Genomic DNA, 18,645 nt, shown 5'->3' on the forward strand with positions numbered 1-18,645 from the left:
CTATCTCAAATATATAGAAGCAAGACACCCGCCAGATGCAAGTTCGGCTGTCCAGAAACATTAAGAAAGAAATGTTTGGCTTCTCCCTAAAATGTTATAAAATATTTTATTACGAGAAAGATGATAAAATGTTTAATACTACGACATTAAAAATAAAGTATTAGCAACTGATGGTGAGAAACTTCATATTAAGTACGACAAAAATATTTTTTCAGGTTGTAAATTCGGCAATGTTAACCAACATATCAGAACAAAGCTACTCCTAAAAACAACGCCAAACAAGGTTAGAAAATAATGTTTTAGTAGAAAGAGGCATTTATACAGGACATTTACGCACGTGCTAAAGTATGTGAAGACGTTGGGGACGTCAATCTAAAGAATTTAAAGCCGAAGCAAGAATTAAGATGTAAAGGTAAGCGTTACGTCACCGATCTAAGTAGGTAACGGGAAGTTTTAACATACTTGGGGATTTCATCCTTATGGCTGTTCTTCCTCTTCGACTGTAACTAAGTTACATTACCCGCAAGACATACGTATAGCAATGATCTAAATTTCTTGCCAGCCTTACAAATTGGCGAAGTAGAAACTCGAACCTGAAACTTTATGATTACAAGTTACAGCGCTACCAAGTTATTAAAAAGAACCAGTCAATGATATTCTGGTGCAAGTCCGAAAAAAAGCTTTTTTAACCAAGCGATTCTACCCAAGCCAACCAGTTATGTAAATATACCTCCTATTTATCCTGCCCGATTATTGTCCCTCTTGCCTTTCATGCAAATATTCCTTTAGCGACGTATAGGCTATACTTAAAATAAGAAATATAAAGTCATCTACATTATTGCTGAAATGTTAATTCTAAAGTTAAAACCAGATCAATCGAGGCCATAGAATAACAAAGAGTTCGATCGAATAAACAATTTTACCAGCAGGAAGGAACAAAAATAAATCCTCAGTGGCGAAGGTAAGCGATCAAGGCCATTTCTTCAATCATTTAAATTGAACAAGATGCAAAAGCTGCATAAAATATCTCGCTATTAAAAAGGTGCAACTACAATACATTCACAATAGTGACACACTCAATTCTGTTGTTTAATTTACATTTAAGAGAACCAAAGTGGTGTATGCTACTTCGCCTGTGACCACAAACCATGCTACTAGGATTTGAAGCCTCTTTAAATGACTCTGGTAAGTTGCTAAAAGAACATTTAGGACACAATAAAAACTTAAGACGTCTGGATGTAGCCACTAAGTTTGCGCAAATTTAAAGCAGCGAAATGGGGACCAGCGATATTTTTAAAAAAGCTTTTGGAGGAAACAATGTCAAAAATGTGATGGTTAACGGTACACACGCTTTTCTTAAGAATATCAAAATTCAAACAAAGCATTTTTTAATTTCTCTGTTGTTTTTCATTTGTCTTTTTTTCTAAACAATAAGCCTAATTGTAACAGGGAATTCCAGCAAACTAGATTCTTATAAAAAGCGTGATAAAATATAACCAAAATAAGCAAAGGGGCAGCAGTGGTTATATTCGTTATCCGAACGAGTGTCAAGGGTTTCTAAAAAAAGCAAAACGGTTAGGTAGGCAAACTTTAAATAAAGTGAAAATAGTGTACATCTAAATGCTTTTTCTTTTATAAGATCATGCTTTATTTTGTAACTAGACTAACCTTATATTAGCATTGCAGGTAGATCAAAGTTTAAAGCTAGATGCTGCATTTAGCTAGAGCTAGAAAACAAGAGTAAAAGTCCCTTATTAGCTATACCTCTACTAGATCCCTCGTATCAGCTATAGCTAGTTAGCTGTCTGAAAACCTTAAAATTTATGTATTTAAGATTGTTATATGTAGACAACAATACCGGAACCTTCATTGGTCTGATTCGAGACGACACTTGATAAAGACGCGCTTCGCACAAAAACAAAAACAGTGCAGCATCAAATCAACTTTTATTTCCCGAAGTTGTGTTTTAAACACTACCCTTCTAAAGGTGTGGGTGAATTAGTTCAGTAATTAAAATGTTAGCATTCTTTTTAGTATTTGTTTTGTTTAAATAAGCCTGGTTAATTTTCTGGTTGTTTCTGCTAATTTTTTGTTTTTTCTGCTAATTTCTTCACTGCTTCTGCTAATTTCTTGACTACTTCTGCTAATTTCTTGGTTGTTTCTGCTAACTTCCTGGTTGTTTCTGCTAATTTTCTTAGTTCTTTATTTTCTGGTTCTTTCTGCTCGTTGTTATTTGTAGGGAGTGTCAAGAGAGACTTGACCCTTCAAGTGTTTTTAAGAAACGCTGATGGTGGCGGTCTAGTTATTGGTTAGTCTGAAAAAGAAAGAAAATTAGTACAAATAAGGTTCAAGAACACAATTCTAATACAACCTTTAAAAACTCTAAATAGACTTTTAGTCCTTAGAATAAAACCAAAATATGTCGTAAAAGGACATAAAGGTAGCAATATTGTTTTGCCTATGTCAGCATTATTTTCTGTGACGTCATCAAAAACTTAAAATTTATTTAATTTACCACTATCGCTTGAAAGCTTTTGACAGCCAAATAAAAGTTATTTAACATGTTTTTCTGTTTTTACATAGTCTGCATGAATAATGGTCAAGTATTGCCCAAAAATCCGAAATTTTCCGATTTTCGGGTAAAATCCGAAGAGAATTGGGTAATCGGCTTAATCATGTAACCAAAATTCTCAGAAATATTCCTCTCGACAAAATAAGATTGTGTTGTAAGTTTTGAGTCCTAAGGTTTTCCTAACGAAAGTTATTATTGCCATATTTATCATGAAATGCTTTCGTACCACTTTGACAACTTTTAATTTTATTTATTAACGAAAAGTCCCTATGGCTTAACCGTTGTGGCTATGTATTCATGTTTGTGCCTTCTCAGGTGAATTTCTTGAAAGTCAAAGTGCAACAATTCTGTTGAAAGAAATATATTGATATAAAAATTTCCACCAAGCCTGTTTTTAAAACAATTTTTGTATTACTTATACTTCTCACGTCTTGGAATTTAGGCACAGTAAGAGAAGGGATGAGTTTTTTTGAAGAAAATTACAAATTCTGGCCAGCCAGCAAAAAAACAATTTATCGAACGTGATAGGCTACAACGCATTGTTGTTGCTTCCAGAAAGTTAATGCGCGGGAAATACACCAATTTCGCTAAATTCAGAATTCGTACTGCCCTTCTTTTTAAACTATTTATGTATGCACTTAAATAATGCCATGCCAACAGCAACACTTAACACAAACGAGGAGAGGAATAGATAGATCGGCTGCTTATACACAATATAAAGCATCATCGCTATTTCCTTTGTAATTGTGGGTTGAGAGGGGGAAAACGATATAGCTGATTATGAAAGAGTTAACGATGTAAGATAATCTGCTATATATTTATTTTTGTTGAGTAATTAAGAAGGTAATTTCTATTGATGTAGCCAAACAAATTAGCATGTCGATTAGCTATATATTTTATAGACAAAAGCAATGGAGAAAAAAGGCGACTGTTAAAATACCTAAAGTAGGGCAGATTTCCTAATAATTTGATTGCTTTTGTGCTGCAATAACAAAAACAATGAAATCAACACAAAGAAGGTCCACATTTATTTCTGTTTACACTGGACGCTTCTTCTGTTTAATTTCATACTAAAAAGGATTACACCAATACCGACCCGAAACCTCCCGCTTGAGTTATCAAAGTAGGTCAGTAACTCTATCTACTGTATCTTGACGACCAAATAGAGAGAATGCCAACACTGAGAACTATTAAGCAGAAAGGATCGACTCGAAAAGATTTTATAGCAGCAGTTGCTATGACTAGTTAGATTTCAGACCACGACTCTAATGCAAGGTCTGCAGTTGCTGTAGGAGAGGTTGATCAAGAAAGAACACTTCGATATTTAAGTACACATACATTACAGCTCCTCATGTGGTACATATTCCTTGTCAATTGACTGCTCAATTGACCGACTGACCATACTTGAGCTCAACATGTTACAGCTGAAAGAAAACTGGTACAGAACCAAGGTCACTAGTGCTACGCAAAGGCAACCAAAATAAAGATGGTTGACTCACATCATAAAAATGACACTATATACAATTTTTATGATTTATTTATAAAATATATTCTCTAACACAGCCAGACATATCGCTTTTGATGAATGACCAAATCAACCAAATAAAAAAAACAATGAAAAAATAACATAGCAAAAACTGACAGATAATGTTTCAGAATTATAACGACTTGCCAACATAGCATTCTTTTAACCCAAAAGTGCCAGTTTACACTCACAACGATCTGTCAATTAACATACCGAAAAGAATCTAATTATCCTGAAAATTACTGCGGAGATCAACAATATATCTTTAAATAAAGACGATTACACTTATCTAGCGGAAGGTCATGAATTATACTACGAATTGTGTAAGCTTGCACGCTGGCACATAATTATATAAAACAGGCTACCGTTTGAACTTTTTTAAGTATTTATATCCGGATGCATTTTACGTCCGGATGTTTTTAAAGTGTTATTTAATCATCGGATATTGACCATAACGTTAAAACATTCGGTATTATAAAGTTTCTGGGAAATGCAGTAAAGGGTTTAGCACTGAGGTTTCAGTACATTTTACAGTACCTTTTTAATTTGTTTTTATACTGGCAAGAAAGAGGTAATAAATGTTTTAAAGGCGTCTTGATATCAAAATACAGACTGAGGACCACCTTCACAGTACCCGGTCATACAGACAAAGTTCCCAAGATGATAAATATTTTGATTCATTGACGTTGTCACAAAAAAAGACAAAGTAGCTTCTTCTCACTAGTTTCAAACAATCAAGTTAAAGTTGCTTATGCAAATAAATAAATTAGAAAACATAGAACAATGTGATACATTCATAACCAAAATAATTTTTTGAAAATCGAGGCGTTCCCAGAAGCAGCGCTAAATGGGTAAAGAATCGCTGTTAGCTACAAATAGGTATTAGATATAGTTAATGATTGTTCTTCAGTCGATTATCTCAATTATAATACGTATGTGACTTTTTAAAACATTTTCAAACTACTAAGATTTTGTGTTCTTGACACGTGAATATACAACTTTTATCTATTACGTCAAACAATTAAATATTACAAAAGTAGTCTGCACTATATTAATGAAATAATAACACTTAAATATTATTACCGCAAATATTTGCAATTAAAGAATATACCGCTCGTTAATTATACCTAAGTGATAAAGTCAAACGATTTATTTTCGGTATCATGAAACGAAAAAGTTTAGCAAGGTTGAATAAAGGACAAAAGAATAAATTTAAATTGTTTTTTTAAAATTAAGTATAAGAATATAAAGTTATGGTTATTAAATTCTTGAGTCAACCTGATTGGTCGACGTTTTTATGGAATTCCCATTTTACTTTAATGCACGGTGTTAAAAATTAACTTAACTTTCGCAGCTATAACTTTCAATCGTTTTAATCGCATTTAAATCGACTCTTACATGTCCACTAGACAAAATATTCCGTGCGGAGTAGAAAAAGGATTTAAAGATTCTGTTTTGTTGGCGGTTTATGTGAGGCAGCAACAGTAGAAAACGATTCTATTTTGATCCCTGGATAACTTCCGCCAGTCAATTAAAATGTAGTTCAGTAACAACGAAAGAGCAACGTACATACTGGCAAATTATTTTTTGCATGTGTCTAAAGAAAAAAAGTGCAATTTTTCTGCCTCTCTGTGACGCACCAGTAGCATTTATAGATGAAGTAGCCGTAAAGCTTTACAGTTAACAATATTATCTTTGTTGCATCATCAATGCATTTTAAAAATATAATAATTAGTGATTTGCTATGGCATTAACGATTAACTTATTCCCTTGGGATAATAATTATAGCTATAATGAGACGTATTAAAATTTGTCATTAGAAGCATATTTACTAAAATGTTAAAGCATGGTTAAAGTAAAGCGATTATAATAAGTACTCTGTGCACACCCTGTACTCGCTGTACCCCCTTTACCCCCCCCCCCCCCCCCCTCCCCCCTGTACTCCCTCTATCATGACTGTTTCAGCACGGAAAGTAAGACTTCGTTGGTTGTTTGAGCACGTTTCGGGCGCAAAATGGCGGCCAAGAATAAGAACAGTTTCAATAAATAAGCAGATTCACTTTGCATACCGTTTTTGCACACATTAAATCAATTTCAATATCATTTCAATAGTTTTTCAAAATTATTGAAGCCATTGGCGGGCGATGGTGTGCATCACAACATAGACGAGCTAGAAGAAGCTGGTGGCAAATTTGGTCTAATTTAGCCATACATTTTTTATCGAAATTGGGGAAATGAAAGTTACACTAAATCAACGTTGTGGCGCCGTAGATTAGTGGTTATGTGGCGCCGTAGATTAGTGGTTATTGTGGCGCCGTAGATTAGTGGTTATAGCTCTCGTACTCTGTGCGGGAGACCGGGGTTCGATTCCTCTTGACGGCGATTCAACATGGGCGAGTGAATGTTACCATAGCCCCGGGTTAACCCAAGCCATGTGAGGGAAATTGGGAAGATGGCACACTGTGTGGGCCGTTGGATGTTGCCGGGAGTTGCCTAGTAGAGCGCGGGCCCTAATTGGGTCTGCGTCGCTCAAAATGAGCATTAAATACTCTAGGACTCTCCATCTAAGCCATGGCCCCTCCTGGAAATAATAGACAGGGTATATCCCTCAATATTTGTGAGGCTAGCCATGTAAAATATGCACATCTATCTATCTATCATTTTGAATTTGTGGGCAGTGTGAAGTCATGTATCTAGTGCGGCATACCTTTTTAGAAAGCTAAAAGAACAATCTAACAGGTAAAGAAAAAATTAAGTTTGTATCAGTACTTCTGAAAATTTTACTGTTTTGACAAACTCTTGGTAAAAAATGTGCTTAAAGTGTAAAAAATTGCTTTCTTTATTGGCTTGTAATGGACTTTTTGCCTAATTTATTAGTATTGCATTTTACTGGTAGGGTCAAATATGCTGGGTATTTAAACCTAAAGGCACCATAATGATATAACTTTACTTTTAATATAAAAAAATGCTCGTTTTTAGACTAAATTTTTCTGCAAAATATTTGTTTGTAATACCTTACGCAATGTCTGTTTTAGATAGTCATGTGTGTAGCTGCTGGATTGAATGGGTAATATATACAAAAGTACAAAAATGGACAAACATGGATGGAATAGATAGGTATATACCTTATTATATACCTAATAAGCAGGACAACCTATTGCTCCAACATTTACAAGCTAGATGGTATTCATACGCAGACTTCGTATGAATACTATCTAGCTAATAGGTTCTTTTTATTCTTTTTGTGATTTTCTTCAAAACCTTTAGCTAGCTCTACATAGCTTGCTAAGCTAGATGCTGCATTTGGGACCACCATGTTTGGCTAAAGAAAGTTCCTAGACTAACTTTTAATGTTGTATAACTAGATGTAACAGTCAAGGATATTTTTTGAGAAAAAGTATGTACGAACGATTGATATTGTTTATATTCAAATATTTAAAAAATAATCAATTCTTGCCTTTTTGTCTTATTGTGTGTTCCATTACATTATTAAATTTGTGTGGAAGTTTTTTATTTCACTTGCTTTTACAATAGGTTAGAACATTTGCATACGAGATGGAACAACCTGTTGCCGTGGAGTTTTAATAGTTATAGTGAGAATATGTATAATTTATGTAAAATCCACTAAAACAGAAAAAAAAATAAAAAAGGGAAGTATCAACCCATCCATAAAACAAAATAATTAGAACCTTGTTTTCACGTTGCCTTTATTGTGTAGAGCTTAACTTGCTGATCAAAAAAATGTATATGATCATGTAGTTTTGAGAAACGGTTGCAGAGATATTAAGGTTTGAATGTTTTTTAATAAAGTCATCAACCTGAGACCTAGGACCAAGGTTTGGGAAAATTACCCAAATTGGTCCTAGGTGGTCTCTAGTTACCCATGCAGTAAAAAATCATTGAGGCCACCACCTTGTTTCCAAGTTATTTGGCCTCAAAATTTTAGGTGCACTGTAATGGCGTCACTAATTTAATATAGGATATTGATATTAAAGTAGTGTTATTGACGTCGCGCCGTAACGCCAGAAAATTTAACATATCAGACATAACTTTTTCGGCAACATCGAAGGAAAATTAAGATATCCACTTTGCCTGTTACAGACGTACACACACACGCAGTCTCCGTATTATTATAGAGATATTTGTCATTATATATTGGCTTAGTGTTTATTTATTTAAATCTTTTTTTTACTTTATACTTTTTAAAAAAGGTTTTTAAGTCAATTTTTATGTTAACGTACCCATCGATACAATAAGGACCAAAAAAGGGTAGTCAAATTTTCTTTTTAACATTTTTACTTCATAACAACATATGCAGCCGCAAAAGAAAAGAAACAAAACAAACCGTACTAAAATTACTTTTAGAACGGAATAAATAAATGAATAACATCCTGTAGTCCAGTTTTAAAACAATACACACTAATCAAGATCTTGTTTTGTATTGACGATGTCCGGTGGTGTCAAATTGACACATTAATGCTGACAACAATATCATTTACACGAATTATTATATATCCGTGGTTTCATTACAATTAATTAATAGCGAAGAGGGATCACTTATTAATTTAACAACTTTAATAAAACTTTCATTCATTTACGAAATAAAAGGAAACTAAAAAACTGCAACAATTTCTTTTTTTTTATTACCGGGAACAATTAACACTCCCCCTTAGGTATTATTTATTAAACACTAAACACAAGCCATGGCGCATGCTAGAAAATCATTACACTTGTTGATCAAGTACAATCTGGTATAATCAAATACTACCCGGTATAATCAAGTATAACCCGGTATAATCAAGTATAATCCGGTATAATAAAATATTAACCGGTATAATCAAGTATAACCCGGTAAAATCAAGTATAATCCGGTATAATTGAATAGTGAACAAGAAACTACTCATAAAAATCTCTATGAAACCCTTATAATGGGGAATGTATAATAACGATTGTTAGGATTTTCGTTGAAACTTGAAACTTACAACACAACCTTGTTTCATCAAGAAGAATCATTTTACATGTTTTGGACACGTAATTATTCCGATTTCCGGGCAATTTTTGGCAATTTTTTACGCGATTTGTGTGAAAGCCAGAAAATATGTTAAATAACATTTATTTAGCTTTCAGAGAGTTCAAACAGATTTTAAAAATTCGGTCTTCAACTAAAGTAATTAAATTTTAAGCAGATAGTGGCATTTTGGACAAGTTTCAAGGTTTTGATTACGCCACAGAGAATGTGCTGACGCAAGCAAAAATTTATTGCTGCCACTTTGTTTCTTTTTTGGTGTGCTATAAAAAGTTATTAAGGGGGGAGGGGCAGATTCGCCCCCCCTCCCCCCCTGGTCATAATTGTTCGAAAAACCCCGGACCATATAGGGTTAATAGCCAGTCATATAACCATGTTGCAGCGATATATCTACATTATAATCGCTATCTGTGTGTGACTGGTGGTTTCGTAATTTAAAACGCTATTTTAATCGCGCCTATAATCATAGTAATAACCCCTGTCCAAGTAAATTTCTTTACTTCATGCTAACAGGCGGGCAAGGATGTATCAAATAGCGATGCGGGAAATCTGTACTCTAAAAATATTGACGATTTGTTCCACATAAGTTTTTCTATAAAATAGACACGTTGTATATTAAAAGTTACAAATGCTTTTAGGTCTTTTTTTTCACAAACTAGCTCAGCATTTTTTTCATCCTAACAATGGAGAGTGATATTAAATGTTGCTATTTTTGGCCAAAATTAACAAGAAAATTTTTTTACTTAACGCTATCAACCTATAAATTACACTTATTGGGACAATTAAACAATTAATTAATTGGTTGATTATGATGATGAACATCTGGAAGAAATTTAACTTTTCTTCTGGCTTCGGTCAAAACAAGTCACACAAGTAATGATGATGGCAAAAGGACTGACGGATTTTTCAATAGCTGCTATTCTCCAGCTCTCCGATCAGCGAGTTCCTTCCTATGAAGATGAACAGACTATGGTGGAACGGGAACGCAGCGAAAAGTGTTAGCATTTTTTTATTCATTTAATTTTGCGTATAGCCACTAGATTTCATATATGCTGTTGAATCTCTCTATCTCAAACTCGAAAGTGGAAAAAAAATTGTTTGAGATAAAACCAGCTTCCCTGCTGGCACAATGTGTGCTCGAAATTGGCAGAATCTGTCGATTTTTTTAAGAATAATTTTCCTTCTTTAACTTTTCATCACAAAATTGTGTTATTTTTGAACAATGTGATCAACAAGTGCAGTACCATGTAAGTGACAATAATTTGTTGGCTGTCATTAAAAACCCGTTACTCATGAGTTCGGCACCCGAAACCAATCGTTTAACACGCGACAAAAATGTAGGCACGTATAACATATTCAAGTGACGTCAATTTTCAGCACAATGACAATTGAATAAATTTTAAACGATTTTAGTCGGATTTTCCTTTGGTATGCATAAAAGTTACATAAAAACACACACAAACAACATTGGAATGTTTATCTATGTTCTTATCATGTATCTTGTTATTTTATAGCGTTTATCAACACAAAAGAGGAACAAGGCGAAGACTGTGGATCACCTGATCGCAAGAAAAAGACAAGAACAGTATTTACAAGGCAGCAGATACAAAGACTTGAGAATGCATTCGATAGAAAGAAATATTTCACAAATTCTGAAAGACAAAAGCTAGCTGGTGATTTGTTGTTATCAGAAACACAGGTATGGAAGCTAATTTCTTTACGTCATAGACAGTGTTTCACTTTAAGAAAGTTTCAACTCAGGTAAATGTTGTTGTTTCAATCGCTCGTAAGAAATTAAAAAGGAAAACGGTTTGCATAAACACAGAAAATAATTTTTTTAAAGTTATTTTATATTCTTCTATTATTCTTTTATTAAATATAAAGCAAAACCCTAGAGAAAAAAAATATGTTCTTTAAATTTTGAGTTTATCATCACTATTATGTGATACACCATCTCGATTCCTTCGCAGAATTCTGTTATTGTACTGTTAATGTCATAGTTAAATCGATCAACCATTTTCTTTCTAACATATACAAAATAAAGTTTTCAAAACAAAAGATTGCGAAAAACTCTGTCAATTTTTTACCAATGTTAGGAAACCAAAATACAAGCCTTTAGGAATTTCAAGGGATTAGAGTGCTGCAATGGGAGAGTTATGTAGATATTAGAACAAGAAGGACTAAGAAAAATATATTCTTGTTATGTGATTCTAAAATCAAAGTAAAACTAATTTAATAAGTCCATTATTTGGGTGGTTTTCTGATTATCTACGTATTGTACCAAAAACCAGACTTAAATTATACTGTTCTAAGAAATTTTCAATTTCGTTTGTTGTGCAATATTTTTGTAACTTTCTTTTTCCTATTTAGGTCAAAATCTGGCTTCAAAACAGACGAAATAAATGGAAGAAACAGCTTTGTCACACCAACCACAGCAGCAATGTATCATATCACAGTATGATACCAAACATAACACGTGATGTAGCCTCAAAGGATAGAAATTATCCACTATATGCTCGAACAGATTTAAGTCCTTATGAAGCTCGTTCAAAAATATTTCTATAGACTTCTCTTCTAAAAATAACTTATAATTGTACATTATTGAAACTTCGTATTAAGCTTAGGCTGCGTGACCATAGCCTAGGTTTCTCACTGGATGCATACGAGAGTTTTTGATGTCAAGAGATATGGTAGTTAAACTTTTGTTGCCTACCAGCTTCCAAGCAACTTAATAGGTGGGTTTCTAATGCAGGAAGTGCAATATTGGTGTCCTAATTGCTCCATTACTGGATGTTGTAAATCAATGGAACAATTTCTTATGTATATATGTAAATATGTAAATGATTAATGATTTCAGGTCTTCAACAGGACCTAGGATCAACAGATGTAAAATATAATACGTTGAAATAGAAATAGAAATATTGAATAAAATTTATATATGGAATTTAATTTGTTTTTATTTTTGGTTCCATCTAGATGTACACCTATTTTCATGTTTGATGATAACAATTGGAGTTTCATGTAATTTTAATTTTATAGCTTGATTTTCAGTTTAATACAATATTGGAAGATACTGCTTTAAGCGCTTAGATTTTTCCATTACCTGCTTGTTGAGCAAAAATAGGTTAGATTAAATTTTGTCAATAACTTGAGAACGCTTAATCGTTTGTACTTAAAACTTCCACTAGTTGGTTTTTCATTATTTCAAAAAGAAACTGTAAAATATATAAAAAAGCAGTCGGGTAGCCATGCCATTTTTTTAAAATTTGTTTAAGACTGTTCAACTAGTGTTCCTTGTTACGAACACCGCTTTATAATCTAGGGCGTTATTATTTTGAATATACGCCAATTTACGCCCTACAACTTTTCCAACTTCTTAAGTTGTTTTTGGGAGTTTTTGCATGTCCGGCACACTGAGATAATATTTAATTACATTCACCATGTCTTAATTCTTCATGTTTTAATGTTTCCAGCAGCAAAGCTATGCACAAAGTAACCTGTACATCGCATTTCAAAAGGGCAAAAAACATATTTTTTTCTAAATGGCGCCTTTTTAAATTAATGGACTAAGGCAACATATTATTTAAAAATATTAAAATTGATATGCATTTTTGATGTACATTAACTTTAAAAAAGATATAAATCCATTAGATATTATTATGTCAAATAATTTAGCTTTTAATAGACCCTTTTTTTACTCTAACGATTGTTCTTTTCTTCAGGTCACAAGAAAGTGTCGAATTCCCATTTGTATTATTTTTTGTCTTTTATTCTGCAGTGGATTAACCCCGAATGGGCGTGGCAAGCATACACAAATCATAATGTACAAAGACATAAAATAGGACTCAGGGTTATGTCCTAAGTGGCATATTTTCATTAATTACTTTTGATCCAGAATGGCCTGAAACATTTAGTATCTGCTTTTTGACGCTTTCAATTAAAAGGTGGAAAAAGTTTTAATAGGTCATATAATAACATTTAATAGATATGCCATTCTGACAGAGAAAATAATTTCAAGGTCATACAATCTGTTTATTTGTTCTAATGCTGTAATTTTTTCGTATAATTCCCCTGTTTTCTTGTTAAAACATTAATTTAATCTCTTTAATAATAATCACGGGCAACCCGGTGGACTTTCCACGGGCTAACGGCTAGTCTCTTTAATAACACGGGATAACGACTAGTCTCTTTAATAATAGCCGTCGTCTGTCTGTCTGTCTGTGTGTCCGCAAAAGCCGTGTCCCGTAACGGAAACACGAAATTTTTAAAATGCGCATCAATACCAAATGCGATATATTTCTGTCCACTTTGTTGCAACGGGTTAATTTAAAGGACGGGCAAGCCCGTGGATTTTTCCACGGGCTAACAACTAGTCTCTTTCATAATAGCTGTATTTGTCTGTCTGTTTGTGCCCGAGAAAAACGTCGTGTTACGATAATAACCGTATACGTCTGTCTGTCTGTCACGCAAAATGATAACTGCAGTAGCGAGTTACACGGTAAATAAAGGACGGGCAAAACCGTGGATTTATTATCAGGCCACTGACTAGTTTGCTAAAAAAGTTCGAAGAACATAAATAACAAGAACATTCACGACTGAAAGGTATTAAAATAATAACATCAAGCCTCAATATACGAATTTAATTAAGAAAAACAAATGTGTACATGTGTACTTTATATAATAGTTTTGTGGTATTCGAGGCTTGAATGAGTTTACAGAAGGAAATCATGTTATTTCACTTGGCAGAGAAAGTAAATTTTTTTTCACAAAGATTAAGAATGTAAAGACAAAACTGTGTGTATGTTATATTATTCTTGAAAAACGATTTTACCTTTCATTATTAACGTCATCGTTCAAGCATTTCCCTTTTTTTCAGTTATATTTGGATGTCCAATGTGATATTTTAAATGTTTTTAAATGTTGCTTTTTGTCCACAGTGCTCATAAATTTTTTGACCATTATTTGTTCGACTTTCGTATAAGTCACTCAAGTCAAAATAACAGCCCGTTTTGCTGCCCCTGTAACGAAAGTCACGTGATGGATTTTGATTGGTCCATTATTAGAGATCTATGTGTTTCCGCGAAATATTGTACTCAGCATATAAGTGTAAAGAAACAGGTGGGAGAGAAGAAGGATCGAAGTATGCTCCCGTTTGATTATGTCGCGACTGAATTTAAAGCACGCATTAAAGGCTAATTTACATATCTATCAAGAACATAATTTGGCTCTCTCTTTTAACAACATTCACTGTTCTCATTTGACCATTCCTTAGATAGCTAATTTCAGTGCCACACATATGGCCAACCAGCCATGGTGAAGAGAGCTGGTCTACAAGCTAGCTAGCTAAAATTTACCGCATGATATGCAAATGTTTTTTTATGCAGTAGGGAATTGGTTTTAGTAAGCCAGGTGGAAGTAACAGTTCAGTACTGGAAAGTATAGCTATAGCTATATAGGGAACACCAATTTATATTTTTTATGGAAAGAAAACTCGAGAAAAGTGTAGCTAGCTACCACCAAAATCTTTTATTCATATTCCCAGGTCTAAATAATAAGCGCATTATATGCCGTTTGAAAGGAAATTTTATGCAGGTAAAGAATTTAAATTGCCTCAATTATGAAACTTTAAGGCAAAATTAATGCAACTTACAGACTAAAATAGGGAAATTAAAAATTGCTAGTACAGCTATGGAACGAAGTCAAACCGTTCTACTGAAGATAATTAACTTCAAAAGAACAAATTTAATGAGAATTATTTGAAGGAAAGTGATAAATTGCCTTAATAGTGGCATCTATGTTGATATTAAACGGTCTGTAAAACCCCAAAGCCTAATGCGTTCATAAGAATCATTGTGGTAATCTCCACACGCTGGTACACACCGTATTCCACTTCGAAAACAGGAGTATAATTGGGTGCCACAGTTTTTTTGGAAACCATTTTCATTAACAAACGAATAAATTGTAAAAGATTCGTCTGTGCTCCTTCCAAATCTGTTTTAATTGGTTTCAAATAAAGTATTTGAAAAAAACAGTAAAACAGTTAATATCCAAAAGCTTCCAATGTGCACCTAAGGCATGAAAAAAGTCGTACTTTCCGTTGGAGAAAGATTTTCAGGTTTTAATGACATTGGAGTAGTCATACCTTCCAAAAACATCGCACATTGCGAAGATGTTAAGCTGCTCTTTAATTTGTCACCGTAACTACAAGGAGGAAAGATATATGAGAGTTCGCTGGCATGATGCCATGGTTCAGGCTGGAATTGAGGAAGAAGACATGTATAATGCTCCAAACATATATCTTAAGTACCTAATAACTACCAAAGCTTTTTCCGAACTACCAATTTCATCTTGGTCGCTATTAATTTAGCCAAACATCTTTTTCATTTCTCAAACTTATGGCTGTTAGTCTGCAATAGCTTTTTAATTCCCATCTTTCCTAAATTTTGGTTAAAAATTACGTTATATTAGAAATATAGGAGATATAAATGTAAAATTATGAGCCTATGATGTTTTCTGATGTTAATGTACATTCACTAATTTTGTTGCGTTGATTGCATTCAAATAATATTTAGAGTTGTAGACACTAATACGCTGTTCTATTTTTTAATGCAAGATAAGGAAACGTACTTGTAAGCCTTCTTTTTCATTGAAGCAATTTTCTTTGGTAACTCGAATAGAAACCGACCTTCCCGATATCCTGCAGATGTTGTGTCACATTCTCCCTCAATAACTTTTCATAGGGTTGTTCAAATTGAATCTTGGCACACTTATAGTACGTTTTAAAGGAAACAAAATGGCAGCAATAACTTTTTGCTTGCGTAAGCACATTTTCTGTGACGTCATTAGAAGCTTGAAATTTGTTAAAAATGCCACTATCTGCTTAAAATTTAATTACTTTTGTTCCAGAGCGAAAAGCTAAATAACAAATTTTCCGGTTTTTACGTGGATCGCAAAAAAAATACCAAAAATTGCCCGAAAATCCGGTTTTTTCCGATTTTCGGATAAAATCCGACAAAATCGGGAAATCGGCTTAATCACGTGTTCAAATTATGGAAAATGATTCTTTTTAATAAAAAAAGTTTCATAGAGATGTTTAGGGGTAGTTTCGAGTAATGGCCAATATCAAAGCCTCTGAAAAAGATGGGACCTAAAAATTTGGCATGCAGGTGTCTAAAAGATAAATATTGAAACTCAGTAAGTTTCATAGACATATAACATAGCAATAAGGAGTTATTAAAGAAAAACCGTCAGGGGGTTGGGGAGGGGCAGAATCCGCCCCCCGCCGGACCGAGTAGGGTTAAGCTGTATACATTCACCGCAGAACCAGCTGTTTAGATTAATTTCTTGAGGAGTATAAAATCTGCCTCTTCCTCCAACCATGGCATACTGATTTAAAGTTCTCCTCCTATGTCCTATTAGCTTGTCGTCCAGCTTATATTAAAGAAATCCTGCCTAAAAATATCATGACAATGACCTTATGCAGTCACTAAATCATTGATACTGAGTAACTGTAATCTTAATGTTTCCAATTGTTCAACTTGTTCCCTCAGGTATCTGTGCAAGATATCCTCTTTCATCGTAAATGTTGTAACTTCTCGCCAATCCTTTCTGTTCGGATTATTAGGATCAATATGTACTCTCTCCAGCAATAAAAACGATTGAATCTTCGAACAGATTTGCATTCTCGGGCTGTACTAATGAGCTCTGTAGACTTCCTCTATAGTATGTTGTATATATCCTTCTGGCACTCACGATAAATTTTGATATATCTCAACCACAATTTTCATTGAGAAATGATGTAAAGCTTAGGTCAAACGTGTCCAACATTTCATCCAACATTTCATCCCTGGGTTGGACGTTTGTTGGATGAATGTTGGATGGATGTTGGGTGAAAGTTTTGTGCCGGTCAAACGATCATACAACATTTCACCCAACGTATATGTTCATTCATTCTCTCTTTCTATAAAAACAAAACATGTGTATTCGTTCTTTCTTTCAAAAAAAATTCAAAATGGCGAAGGGCGTGCAGATGATCTTCCCTGCTGTTCTATCAGAACTATTAGATTTAGACTTTTAGACGACGATAGGCCTTGTTAGGGGAAAGCCAGAGAATTGATAAAAAGAAGGCGCGAGTTGTTCTTGTATTTCTTAAACGCCTTTCCTTTAATAAAAATGCCTGAACAAATGCTCATCTTGGCTTCGTCTGAGTTGCTCATCTCTGTACTGTGATATTGACGTAATAAATACAGTCTGTTTATTTTTCACAATATTTGAAACGCGTAATATTGGATGAAAAAGTGCTCAAACGCATCCAACACGAAAAATGTGTTAGATGAAGCTTTAAATGTTGGATGAAAATTTTGGTCGCGATCAAACCGAAAATTTTTGATGTTGGATGAAATGTTGGATACGTTTGGCCTAAGCTTAAGATTGGTGTCTCCAGTATTCAATAACGTCCTTAAACTCTATCTTTAACATTATAAAAGTTCTCATCTTCAAATTTCTTTTGACATTCTACACGGATGTTGATGTCGATAGCAGATGCCACGTTCTCACATTTAATGTCTACAAGAAAGAAAGTGATCTCAATAGTATCCCATATTTAAGTCGATTTTGATTGATTATTTAGAGAAAAACACACAATACACTTAGAATCCTTCATTAACAACCTTTTCCTAGATTATTGTCTTAACTAGCCCAGTCATAACGACATTTTTAGACCTTCTGCTAGTGAAATTTAAGAATAAAAAGACACGAATTAAATTTACCTGACACAGTGTTGTAATCTATAACACTTTTTCAACGAAATCCAAGTATAAAACAAAGTTCTATATCTACCTACTTTAGAATACAGCAACTTTTTATTTAATTTTCTTTTTCTACACACACGAGTTAACATGCTCATTATATGCTTAAGGGAATGAAATTATAATTGAGTTATAAACAACGGGTCACAAGTAGTGAGCGCATAATAATGAATTTTTCATCATATTGGGCTGGGTGTGTGGTATAAAGAGAATAATGTCAACCGCAAAGCAGATTGCCAATGCCTATGCAGTTGCAGGGCTCGTAAGGAAACAATGGGAATTAATCAGGAATTTGTATTCTCATTATTTTGGCTTACTAGGGGATAATCTTCTACCCTTAAAGTTTGAAGATGTGACTTTAAGCAACATTTTATTAAGTGAAGTTGCTAATCACATTTTAATTCATCTCTCAGGAACCGATGAAGTTATGGCGTCTCTTCCTGATACTATTATGGCGATTTCTGAAAATGAGCTGAAAAGCAATATATAGCTGGATTTATTGTACATAAGTTTCACACAAAGTTTTGTTTCTCAAGGAAATGTACTGATCACAACAAGCAGGCTATTTTAATTTTACAGGCGTGCAAAGTTGACTGTGACAATTCGCAGACACTGATCAATACGCAAGACAGAGGTGGATTGTGGAGAGTGAATAAACAAATCCAAGATCTTTTTTGAGAATGTAAAAAAATATTTCGATCGAAAACTTCACATT

The 18,645-nt window shown here is 33.7% G+C and overlaps 1 protein-coding gene across 1 annotated transcript; it reads left to right on the plus strand.

The window, feature by feature from the left end:
• The first annotated feature begins 10,005 nt into the window (after window positions 1-10,005).
• LOC130628627 (homeobox protein HMX3-B-like) lies at window positions 10,006-12,479 on the plus strand. The gene is made up of 3 exons (XM_057441609.1): window positions 10,006-10,120; window positions 10,638-10,822; window positions 11,494-12,479. Exons 1-3 carry the CDS (start codon window positions 10,006-10,008, stop codon window positions 11,686-11,688), a joined length of 495 nt encoding a protein of 164 aa, XP_057297592.1. The 3' UTR covers window positions 11,689-12,479.
• Window positions 12,480-18,645: the final 6,166 nt, after the last annotated feature.

The sequence above is a fragment of the Hydractinia symbiolongicarpus genome, chromosome 15 (assembly GCF_029227915.1).
Source record: "Hydractinia symbiolongicarpus strain clone_291-10 chromosome 15, HSymV2.1, whole genome shotgun sequence".
In the NCBI taxonomy this organism is placed as follows: domain Eukaryota; kingdom Metazoa; phylum Cnidaria; class Hydrozoa; order Anthoathecata; family Hydractiniidae; genus Hydractinia; species Hydractinia symbiolongicarpus.